General features: G+C 36.1%; 2 gene segments (V, D, J or C); both read left to right on the forward strand.

The window, feature by feature from the left end:
* The first annotated feature begins 2,470 nt into the window (after nt 1-2,470).
* Nucleotides 2,471-5,254, forward strand: LOC117598902 (Ig heavy chain V region PJ14-like). The segment is given in 4 exon segments: nt 2,471-2,526; nt 2,616-2,930; nt 4,109-4,273; nt 5,250-5,254. Coding segments are annotated over 4 exon segments (531 nt in total).
* Nucleotides 5,255-6,755: 1,501 nt separating this feature from the next.
* On the forward strand, nt 6,756-7,287 carry LOC128319813 (Ig heavy chain V region 914-like). The segment is given in 2 exon segments: nt 6,756-6,810; nt 6,894-7,287. Coding segments are annotated over 2 exon segments (369 nt in total).
* Nucleotides 7,288-12,380: the final 5,093 nt, after the last annotated feature.

The following is a 12,380-nucleotide window of genomic DNA, read 5'->3' on the forward strand; positions in this document are numbered from 1 at the left end:
TATTTATAAAAGTATAAGACCTGTCTCTGAATGTTATTGCATTTCAGATTCATGCAGTCAGACACTGATTGAATCAGATACAGTGACCATCAAAGCTGGAGAATCACACACCCTGACCTGTACAGCCTCTGGATTAGATTTTAGTAGCTCTTGGATGGCTTGGGTCAGACATGTGCCTGGAAAAGGGCAGGAATTAATGGCTGCTTCACCATCTTCAGAGACAACAGTAAGATGCAGGAGTATCTGCACATGAACAGAGTGAGGACAGAAGACACTGCAGTGTATTACTGCGCTAGAGAAGCACAGAGACACATGAGGTTGCAGAGCTGTACACAAACCCCTTCATAATATGGAAGCATATCTTTTTTTTTTATCCTAGTCACTTCAGAACATATTTATAAGGAAAACCTTTTTCCAAATATTAAAAGTGGAAAGACACTCCACATGACAGCTTTCTCTACAATATTAAACAAAAAGCATTTATCTGTTAGTAACACAATTAGAGTGGCCATGTGGGAGAACTCAGTTACCCAGAATTCTCCAGCATGATTAACCTGGATTGCCTGCAGCTGCCAGGCAGGTTACTTAAGGCCAGCCTTGAACACAGCCCTTTGTCACACCTTTGTAGAGGGGTGACTGGTATGGTATGTCAGGACTTTGCTAGAAGAAAGCGTATAAGGAAAAAGAAACAGAAAATAAGACTTAAAAAGTATTAGAAAAGAAAAGTGGAAAGAAAGGACAAGAGAGATTTAAGGCATGGCCAAGAAAAGAGAATGAAACTAAGACAAAGATATAAGATAGAATTGAAAAGTGCACAAAACACACCCAGACTCTTCCCTAAACCTTCATCTTATCTATATATAAACTCTGCTTGCCCATTTATCTCTAAGCAAGCAGGGGTTTTTCACTCTGCAACTGGTTCCACACTGAACTGTCCTGTAACAATAACAGCACGTCCCAAAGTGTTTTATTCCTCTATCACAGTGTTTTGGGAATAATTACATTTTTTTAAAATTAATTCAAGACTTGTGTTATAGCAGTATCAACAGTTGGTCCCTCACCAGCCTCTCTCTTTTTCTCTCTCATGAAGTTGCAGCTTATGTTACTGAGAAACCACAAAGCCTTCCATTCTCAAGACTTTCTGAAAACGTAGTTACAGCTTTACCTCTGACTGATACAAAGTCCTGACACTGGAGACTCCTTCCATGAATGCTAAACAAACATCTCTTCATAGAAACTCTCACCATATCAACAGTTACACACATTTTTATTAATCTGTTTATGTGGAGTGCCATACAGTTATAAACCTTGCAGCCAGCACTACTGCCAGAGCTGCTGTTCTAGAAAATGAATCCACACCTTCTGACCAATCAGAACTGAGAATTCAACAGCACTGTGGTTTAAGAGACTTTAATCATCAGCTCATTCAGTGTGTCTGACGATACAGAACACAACTGTAATAAAATGTAAAGCACAAGGTTTTAAAACAATTTAGGCACACACACACCTCTAGTATGAATGCTTACTGCCCCTTAACCCTAATCTTGGCCTTTTTAAAACATGTTAGATAATACCAATATACACATGCACAGATAAATTACTTCCCTAAATTTAGTATCTAATCCTTGTTCCGAGTTTCTCTATATGTAAAATTTCACTCTGTTGTTGATATAAGAATATCAGAAGTTGGTAAACAGGTTTCTGTCATGGAAAAGATTTGTTCCATTAAAAAGCCACATATTCTCCATAAGATGAATCTCATCCTCATGTTTTAAATATATTTTAAATACTAAAATCCATTGAAAATGTGTTTTTGTAAGACATCGAACACTGAGACTGTTCTAGTCAAATTCCCCCAGAGGACCAAAGTCCATGATTATTGAATACATATAATTGTATTGACTGTTGAAAATGATTCATTGCATGAAGCTGTAACTTTTCGTTTTCCAGCACGGAAAAAATCTTCAGGATGGAGAGCTTTGCTCTTTGTGGTTTCTAGCGAACAAGCTGCATTTTTTTATATCAACTTCTGGGTGTTAACTGTAACTCTGCTTCATCCCAACACCCTGTCGTTGCTTTTTTTCCTGTAACAGTGCCTCCTTCTGGGTTTTATTCATTACTTAATGTGGTTATATTCTAGTGTGTTTGCTTATTCACCTGAAAACCTCACAGTCCTTAAGCTCACTCATTAACAATGTCTTAATCTTCTGATTTGTTAAAACATAAAATAAAACAGGACTGATGGATATATTTAAAAATAAACAGGTACAATAGACCTGTTTATTATTGAATATTATTGTATATTCACAAATTATTATATATTCAAAATTACAGATTAGAGATGTTTTACAGATGGGGAGGTTTTCTCATAGAGATGTTTCCTCTAAGATAAGGAGTGTGTCTATGCAAATGTCCTTCCCTGTTATATATTTAAGCAATGAAGACCAAGAGCTTTTACTTCTTCTGCTTCAACACACACCATGATCTCTACATCCCTACTGCTGCTGCTGCTGGCAGCCGTACACTGTAAGTGTTTTTCCATTTGACATATAATCCAGTTTTGGTTACTTATAGCTTTTTGCTTTTACAACATTAACATAACTTTTCTTTAACAGGTGTTCACTGTGTTGAGCTGATCCAGACCGGATCCACAGTATTAACCCCTGGCCAGTCAATGACTCTGACCTGTAAAGTGTCTGGATATTCAGTAACTGATAGCAACTACTGTACAGCCTGGATACGACAACCTGCAGGAAAAACTCTGGAGTGGATCGGAGAAGCATGTGGTAGCGGTAGCACTTCCTACAGTGAGAAACTGAAAAGCAGGTTTCAGATTTCCAGAGACACGTCCAGCAGCACAGTAACATTAACAGGGCAGAAGATGCAGACTGAAGGCACAGCTGTGTATTACTGCGCTCGTGATCCACACAGTGAGACAGATCAAAAACATCCCTGTACAAAAACACCTCATACAAAACACTATTAGAATTTTCTAAATTAAACAGTGTACATCATAAAAGAATGACCAGAAATACAAAAAGTATCTGTCAAAGTCTAAGTGAAAGTCAGTTATTTGTTTGAATACTTTGTGGTGTAGATTTTTAGCATTCTACCAAGAATACCATAATGCTACATCTCTAACATTACTGCACATTATACACACAGAGTCAACAGTTTTTAAACACCTGGATTTTATGTTTTATGGGGTGATTTTACAGACTTGATTTGATTATTTTCCTTTAACAGCTCACCCGAAAGTGTTTTTTAACCTATTCAACAGAAGTTTGACATGAACTGCAATATTTTATTTATCAGATGATTACGAGTTCCACATTTTATCTGTTCATAGTTACATTTAAAGTTGAAAATCTGTGAAAACAAATTAGTTCCTGTTATCACTTACATTATAACCACTAACATTCATTCTCTCACTGGCCTCTCTTTTTATCCCTTTATTAATGAGACTAAATAAATAAATGATTTTTTTTTTTTAAATCACAACTTATATTATGTTACCAAGAAGCCAGAAAGCACAAACTCCTCTATCCTAAAGACTTTGCTGTGGTGGGGAAAAAAGTGAAAGCTTTACCTGTGATCTTAGACATAAGAAAGTTAAATTATGAGTTGTGTGATCATGTGTGAGAAAGTCTGAGAGAATTTGGTCATGAGTTTAAAGAGAGGTACCGATACCGATATCCTCAAATATAGATTTTTTTTTTCACTAAGACCTTTCATTAAAACACTTTTGTAAACAATAATGTTTGATAAACAGGCTTCTGTTCCATTATAAAGCCACAGATCCTCTATAAAAGAAATCTCCTCCTCATGATTTAAATATATTTTAAATACATTCTCCTCCCATCATCAGCAGATAAGCAAATACAAGCGTCAGGGCTGGATATCACTCTATTTATGTGATGTGATGGTCTCTGTTGGAGAACAGAGAAGACCCCAGTACAAACAACACACACCATGTTCTCTACATCTCTACTGCTCCTGCTGGCAGCTGCTTCCTGTGAGTGCTTTATCACATTCATTCATTTACTACAATAACAATAAATGTGCAGCAGATATTGTGTGAGATATCACCATGTGTTTTCCTCCACAGATGTGCATGGTGAGGAACTGACTCAGCCTGCTTCCATGACAGTCCAGCCAGGCCAGAGTCTCTCCATCCCCTGCAAGGTTTCATATTCAGTTACGAGTGATGGCACAGGTTGGATCCGACAACCTGCAGGAAAAGCTCTGGAGTGGATTGGAGTCATCTATAGCAGTGGGAATACATATTACAGTGACAAACTGAAAAACAAATTCAGCATCTCCAGAGACACTGCTACTAACACAATAACAATTCGAGGACAGAATCTGCAAACTGAAGACACAGCTGTGTATTACTGCGCTCGTGATCCACACAGTGAGACAGATCAACAACATCCCTGTACAAAAACACCCAGTACAGAAAACTCTTAAGGGCAGTGAAACGGTGTACAGTCTCAGTATGTTCAGTGACACTGTTTCATGCGTAGTGTATAATATTACTAACATGCTTAAAAACAATCAGAGGATGTAGTAAATAATTCAGAGATCTATTTTATGATGTCAGATATATAATGTATATATGTATAATTTTTTTTTTTCTGTCAGGAAGAAATGAATGAATGGTGAGAGAAAAAGTAATGCAGTCATTTGTAAATCTCTAAATAAAAAGTGTATCTTATAGTGGATTTGTTAGTCAAATTCCCACAGAAGACCAAAAACGAAACAAAACAAAAAAAAAAACTAACATTTACAAAACCATTGCTGGCTGTTGAAGACTTCCAATCAGTGATTATTGAATCCACACACCATCAAGACTACTGAATACTTCAAGAGAGAGAAAAATAGAGTCACATGAGGGACAGACTGATAGAGGATAGCTGCTATAATGTAAGAGATAACAGAAACTAACTTTTCACAGATGTTCCTCAATATTAAATGTACATATTTAATGGATAAAACTATACAACATATGTGTTATTGTTAATTAATAAATAAATGAATTGAATTCATTAAATTTAAAAATATTAATCATTGGCAAATTGATGTGGAATAAGAGGAATAAAACACACATGCTTTTATATTGTTAAAATATTCACCTTGGGCGTGACAGCAGTAACTCTGCTTCATCTCACCACCCCATCACTGATTATTTTTCTGTAACTGCACACTCTGTTGTGTTTTATTCCTTACCTAATGTGCTTATATTCTAGTGTGATTTCTTAATATAAGTTCACCTGAAAACATGTAATAGCTGTGTATTACTGCACTCGTTACCCACACAGTGAGACACATCAACAACATCCCTGTACAAAACACCTTGTACAAAGTCCTATTTGAACTTCTGAATGAAAAAATGTGTACATTATAACAGAATGATCACAAGCACAACAGTTTCCCATCCTCGTTTAAATTCAGCTATTTGTTTGAATAATTTTTACTACAGATTTTAAGTAGTTTGCCAACAAAACCATAATCTCCAACGTTGCTACACATTCTACACACACAGTCAAAAGTCTGCTACTGGATTTTATGTTTTATGGTGTGATTTTACCAACTTAAAGTTGATTTTCTTTCTATAACAGCTCATCCTGATGTGTTTTATTCCTCTTATACCTCAGCAGTGTGCTGACAGTTACAATGCTTTATTGTTTAATGAATGACACATCATACATTTTATCAATGTATAATCACATTTAATGTTATGGAGGATTCAAAAGATAAAATCCTGGTATCATTTACATTATAACAGCTATTAACAGTCATTCGCTAAATGCAAACGTCTCTGTCGTGAACACTTTTCAATGGCAGAAATCTTGCTTACATTATTTTCCTCTGAATGTTACAAAATGTAGACACTGGATTCAAGCAGCCTATCAGCCTATCAGTAACAGTGGTGTCAGGTGATTCCACAGAGTGACACGCCCCCTAAACTTGATCTCCGTAACACGTCTTCAGTAGTGACTGAGAAGGTGGATGTGAACATCTAACCTAGAATCTCATCAACATGAAATCAGCAATTCCTCTCTGTATCAGTTAAAGCCTGTAGAGGGCAGTCTATACCAGAATGAAAATGATTTGACTGGGGCATTTTCTATTGCACAGTTTGATTATAATGTTAAATGTTGAGCCCAGTTTTAATGTCACCAATAAAAAGCTTTAGCTACATGCTGTTCTGAAATCACTGCAATATTTCACTGTGTGAGAGTGACAAATATTGAAGCAGTTATTCACAGCAGGTATTTTAACACCCTTTATTCTATATCTATAAAATAAAGCATAAAGATTTTACATTTACACCATAAACATTACAAAAACATAAACAGGAAATTTGTACACATGAGAATAATCTGTCTTCATGTAATTCGCTGGAGTGTAGCCGATACAGAGCTGATAATGACATAAAGGATTGTTTTTCTAATTATTATTATTTTTATGTATTATGGTAAAGATTCAGTGTAATTTTGACTATAAATATAATAAGAAATAATTACATTATTTGTGTAAATATAAAAACAAATTAAATAATTTAACACAAAACATTCATATTATTAGTTATAATGATGTTAAATAGAGACAAAATGGGAAGAGACTGTGATGAACAGCTGCAGAGCTGCACTCAACACAGCTTCTCTGTAATATTTATGCAAATCTCCATCTCCTCTTGTAATATTAGCACCGTGCTTATCTAGAGAGGAAGCGCTTCTCCTTAGTCCTCCTTCAACACAAACATGTTTGCTTCAGCTCCACTGCTGCTGCTGGCTCTCGCCCCCTGTGAGTGTTTGGATTTAAGCTTTATTAGTTCATCTGATCCTTTCAGTTCAACATGTCAACCTTTTCTTTTTCTCTTTTCACAGATGTGTTCTGTGCTACTGAGCTCATCCAGCCAGACTCAGTGCTTATAAAGCCAGGAGAGACTTTAACCATCACCTGTAGAGTGTCTGGAGCTTCTATCACTGATAGCAGCAGCCACTATGGAACAGGTTGGATTCGACACCCTGCAGGAAAAGCTCTGGAATGGACTGCATACATCAAGCATGATGGGGCTACATTTTACAGTGACAAACTGAAAAACAAGTTCAGCATCTCCAGAGACACTGCTACTAACACAATAACAATTCGAGGACAGAATCTGCAGACTGAAGACACAGCTGTGTATTACTGCGCAAGAGACTCACAGTGACACAGAATAGTGGATTCCCCTTACAAAAACTTTGAGACATGTTAGAGACATCCTCTCAATGCCACTAATAAACCATCTCACTCACACTTTTACTTTCTTTCATTGGAATGAAGTTGTAATAGTTTGTGTTGTAATTTAATAATAGTTATTTTTATAACCAGTCATTTTTAAATAAAAAATATATATTTTTCAAAGATTGCTCATTTTGAACCATTATTAATCCCTCCGTTTTACAGAATATTTAATCAGCAGTAGGAATAAATGTTTAATCAGTGGATTCAGGAATAATACAGCATGTTTCCAGCAGTGTGTTGTGTTTAACACACAGTCTGTTCTCATAGTTTGAGGTGCAATATTTAAAACAACTGAAGGAGGCAGCAGAGCTCAACAAATACAGTCCAAAAAAAGTGACTCCACAAACTGCATTCTCATGAGACTCTTTCAGTATCACTCATTATCAGACACACATCTGGATTTTGTCTTTTTTTCTTTCACTATTTGCATGATCTATGATTTTTTGTGGTTTCTTCTTAACTAGATTTACTCCCAATATGTAACAGTTTAAAAAGCAAAATTAATGAAAAATTAATAAGAACAAAAAGAACTGAAAAAAATACACATTCTACCCTCTTTTATCTCCGTCATCAGCAGGATGATCTTAAACCTCTGCTGGATTTGAGTGTTTCACAGTAACACAGTAGATGAACATGTTGTGTTGAAGGTTTAGTTGCTGTTCCCCTCTGTTACATCATCATGACACGTTTATTCCATCATGACGTCACAGACCAAAACTCTCTTCCATTTTAATGAGAGATTTTTAGCAGCATTGTTTAAATAAGGTTTTAAAATTTATTAATTCAATTCTCATTATATCTAATGAATGTAGAATGAATGCTTTTTCAACAGGGATTTAGCTCTTTACAAAAACTTTAACCCAGGTTTCAAGACTGTTGAAGGCTTTCAGTCAGTGATTATTGAACACATGCACCATCAAGACTATTGAAAATGAATCATTGCCTTATTGCTTTGGAGCGTCACTCTGATGGATGGATGTCTTTGTAGGACACTACATTAATGCTGAGTTAGCACATACTGAGTTTCACTAGAACAAGGTCAGTGTTTAACTCTCTCCTGTACGGTCTCCTGGGTTTCACTTCCTGACTGGATAGAAGTGGAAAAGTGGAGAAGACTGGAAGAATTTGTTGCACTGCAGGAATAAGAGGCATAGAGAAGTTTTAACTTTGATAGTGTAATAGCAAATACTTTATTCTTTAACATGAAACTACCATTTTTCATCATCATAAGCTGAATTTATCTAACTACATATATGTCTTTTAATTTGAGGTGTGTGTTTTCTTCTAGAAGTTTCTCTGTAATCTTGAGATGAGGACATGAGACTGATACTATTGCGAGAACATATTCTGGTGTCTACTTTTGATAAACGCTGACTAACAAGTAAGACATATCTGTTAACTGGTTCCACTTTAACTTCTCACTAGAAACAGTGTAAAGAGCTGTTAGACAAAGACTGTTCTGAAGACGCTGTGGAAGTGTCTGTTCTTTCTTTCAGTCATTGATAATAAAGTAAGGTTGCTCATATGGTCTCATCACTTCATCTGATATCAGTATGGAGGAGAAGCCACAGCACAGGTTGGACAAATTAAAACAGTATAAGGACAGAAACTGAAGACGCAGTTGTGTATTATGGAACTACATCCTTCTGTTATGTGAGATTTTTCAGGAACATGACGTTATAATGTAAGGTTCCAAATTAAACATAAAAAATAATGAATAAGAATAGAATTTCCTGTTCTTGATGAATAAAAATTGCTGGCAAATTGCTGTGTGTGTTTTCTTAAAATAAATTCACCTGAAAACACTTTATATTGCATAAACTCACTCAGTAACAACTGCCTTAAGCTTCTTACTTAGTAAAATATAAATGCAAACAGGACTGATAGATATGTCTAAAAATAGATAAGACACAATGTTCCAAATTGTGAACATATTTGTTAGAGAGGTGGAGAGGTTTTCTCATATAGAATAATCCATAACATTTCCCCTAAGATAAGGAGTGTGTCTATGCAAATGTCCTTCCCTGTTATATATTTAAGCAATGAAGACCAAGAGCTTTTACTTCTTCTGCTTCAACACACACCATGATCTCTACATCCCTACTGCTGCTGCTGCTGGCAGCCGTACACTGTAAGTGTTTTTCCATTTGACATATAATCCAGTTTTGGTTACTTATAGCTTTTTGCTTTTACAACATTAACATAACTTTTCTTTAACAGGTGTTCACTGTGTTGAGCTGATCCAGACCGGATCCACAGTATTAACCCCTGGTCAGTCAATGACTCTGACCTGTAAAGTGTCTGGATATTCATTAACAAGTACCTACTGTACAGACTGGATACGACAACCTGCAGGAAAAACTCTAGAGTGGATCGGAAATATATGTTATGATGGTAACACTTACTACAATGAAAAATTGAAAAGCAGGTTTCAGGTTTCCAGAGACACATCCAGCAGCACAGTAACATTAACAGGGCAGAAGATGCAGACTGAAGACACAGCTGTGTATTACTGCGCTCGTGAACCACAGTGAGACAGATCAACAACATCCCTGTACAAAAACACCTCATACAGTGCAAATTATAACAGAATGTCCACAAGACACAACACTTATCTATCCAAGTCTAATTAAAAAAATAAATAATCTCACAAATGACAAAAAAGAGATTCAAGTTAGTTATTTTTATGCAATAGTTTGTGGATTTTAAACCATAATGCTACATCTCTAACATTATACACATTATTGTATGCAGCACATTATACACACCATTATAATCACATCACTAGCAAGAACTTGTTATACTGCAGTATCTTTAGCTAACAATAATTATGTCAAAAAATTAGAGTTTGTTTGATCATTTGTGACAAAGTGTTGGAGCATTTTGTCATGACTTTTAAGAGAAGTAGAATATTTACATTATCATGATCCTAATATCCTCAAGCATAGACAATAATAGACAATATCATGCTAAATGTAGTATTTAATCCTTGTTCTGAATTTCACTGATACTTTAATATTTTATTGAAATTATAGTATTTCATAAAAAGGCTTCTGTTTGATTAAAAAGCCAAATATCCTCCTTAAGATGAATCTTCTCTTCATGATTTAAATATCATTTAAATACATTCTCCTCCCATCATCAGCAGATAAGCAAATCCAAGCGTCAGGGCTGGATATCACTCTATTTATGTGATGTGATGGTCTCTGTTAAACTTTGGAGAACAGAGAAGACCCCAGTGCAAACAACACACACCATGTTCTCTACATCTCTACTGCTCCTGCTGGCAGCTGCTTCCTGTGAGTGCTTTATCACATTCATTCATTTACTACAATAACAATAAATGTGCAGCAGATATTGTGTGAGATATCACCATGTGTTTTCCTCCACAGATGTGCATGGTGAGGAACTGACTCAGCCTGCTTCCATGACAGTCCAGCCAGGCCAGAGTCTCTCCATCCCCTGCAAGGTTTCATATTCAGTTACGAGCTATGGTACAGGTTGGATCCGACAACCTGCAGGAAAAGCTCTGGAGTGGATTGGATACATCCAAAGTGGTGCCAGTACAGCTTACAGTGACAAACTGAAAAACAAGTTCAGCATCTCCAGAGACACTGCTACTAACACAATAACAATTCGAGGACAGAATCTGCAAACTGAAGACACAGCTGTGTATTACTGCGCAGGAGCGTCACAGTGACACAGAATAGTGGATTCCCCTTACAAAAACTTTGAGACATGTTAGAGACATCCTCTCAATGCCACTAATAAACCATCTCACTCACACTTTTACTTTCTTTCATTAACATAAAGTTTTAAGAGCTTGTGTCATTTCTAACACACAAACTGTAGTTTCAATCTAATAACTGAATAAAAATGTTCTTCCAAGAGAAGTTATTTTTTTATCTTTATTAATTCCTTCATTTTACAGAATATTTAATGAACAGTAAAAATAAATGTGTAAGCAGTGGATTCAAGAATAATACAACATGCATCCAACAGTTTATTGTGTTTAACACACTGTCTGTTGTCACATGTTGAGGTCCAATAACTCAAAACACAGTAGGAGGCAGCAGAGCTCAACAAATCAATTAAAAAAAGTCCCATGGAGGTAGAAACTCCAGTACTCTCAGCATGGTGTGTGAATTGTGGCTCTGACAGTTCCTCAACCAACAAACTAATAGGCATCCCAGTCCCAATACACACCTCTAGTCTCGGCCAGATTTCCTGCAAGATTCCTAAAAACAAACCTCCTATTTGTATTAGTATCTGTTCAGAACATATTATCTGTTCATTCCAAATAATGTATTCATGTAACTACATCCCTACTCCTCACACAAAACTTCACCAAATCAACAATGCTACATGTTTTTTTAATCAATTTAAGTGGACCTTTCATTATATAAGTCTCTGTGTAAATTGTACGATAAGATATTAAAACGAGCGTCTCTCTGTAAACCTTGCAGCTGGAACAGCTGTCAGAGCCGCTGTTATAGAAATGTAACTAACACCTTCTGACCACAGCACCTACTATTTAAGTGAGAAAGGTGTATTTTAGATGATTGTTCAGCTATTTAGCTTTTTCGCAGAATAAAAATGTTATGGTCTAATCAGTTGTTCACAGAGATTCATTAGTGTTGTGTTTATTTCAGACTAATTTTAAAAAGAATTGACTGAGTTTTCAAAGAGAAAGAATGTTAATGAATAAATTAGTAAACCTGAGTCTTCAAGGTCATGCAGTAGTTGATGATGCATTTTATGCAAATCCTCCACTCGTGTCTCTTACATTAAGGAGATCTGTGTGTGTGAGTGTGTGTGTGGTGAGGAGGAGGAGAGCAGCTGAGCAGTTTAATTCACTTCAGTTAATTGACGAATCAACGATGTTCTCATCAGTGCTGCTGCTGCTAACAGCTGCATTCTGTAAGTCTCCATGTTGGCTGAATGAGTTTAGATTTGATATCTGGTTGTGAAAATGATTTGAAGACATTTGATGATGTTCTATTGCTGTTATTCACAGGTGGTGTTGGCGGTGTGGAGCTCACTCAGTCAGCCTCTGTGCTCGTGAAACCTGGAGAGTCCTTCTCCAT

This window comes from Pangasianodon hypophthalmus, chromosome 13 (genome assembly GCF_027358585.1).
Source record: "Pangasianodon hypophthalmus isolate fPanHyp1 chromosome 13, fPanHyp1.pri, whole genome shotgun sequence".
Classification (NCBI taxonomy): domain Eukaryota; kingdom Metazoa; phylum Chordata; class Actinopteri; order Siluriformes; family Pangasiidae; genus Pangasianodon; species Pangasianodon hypophthalmus.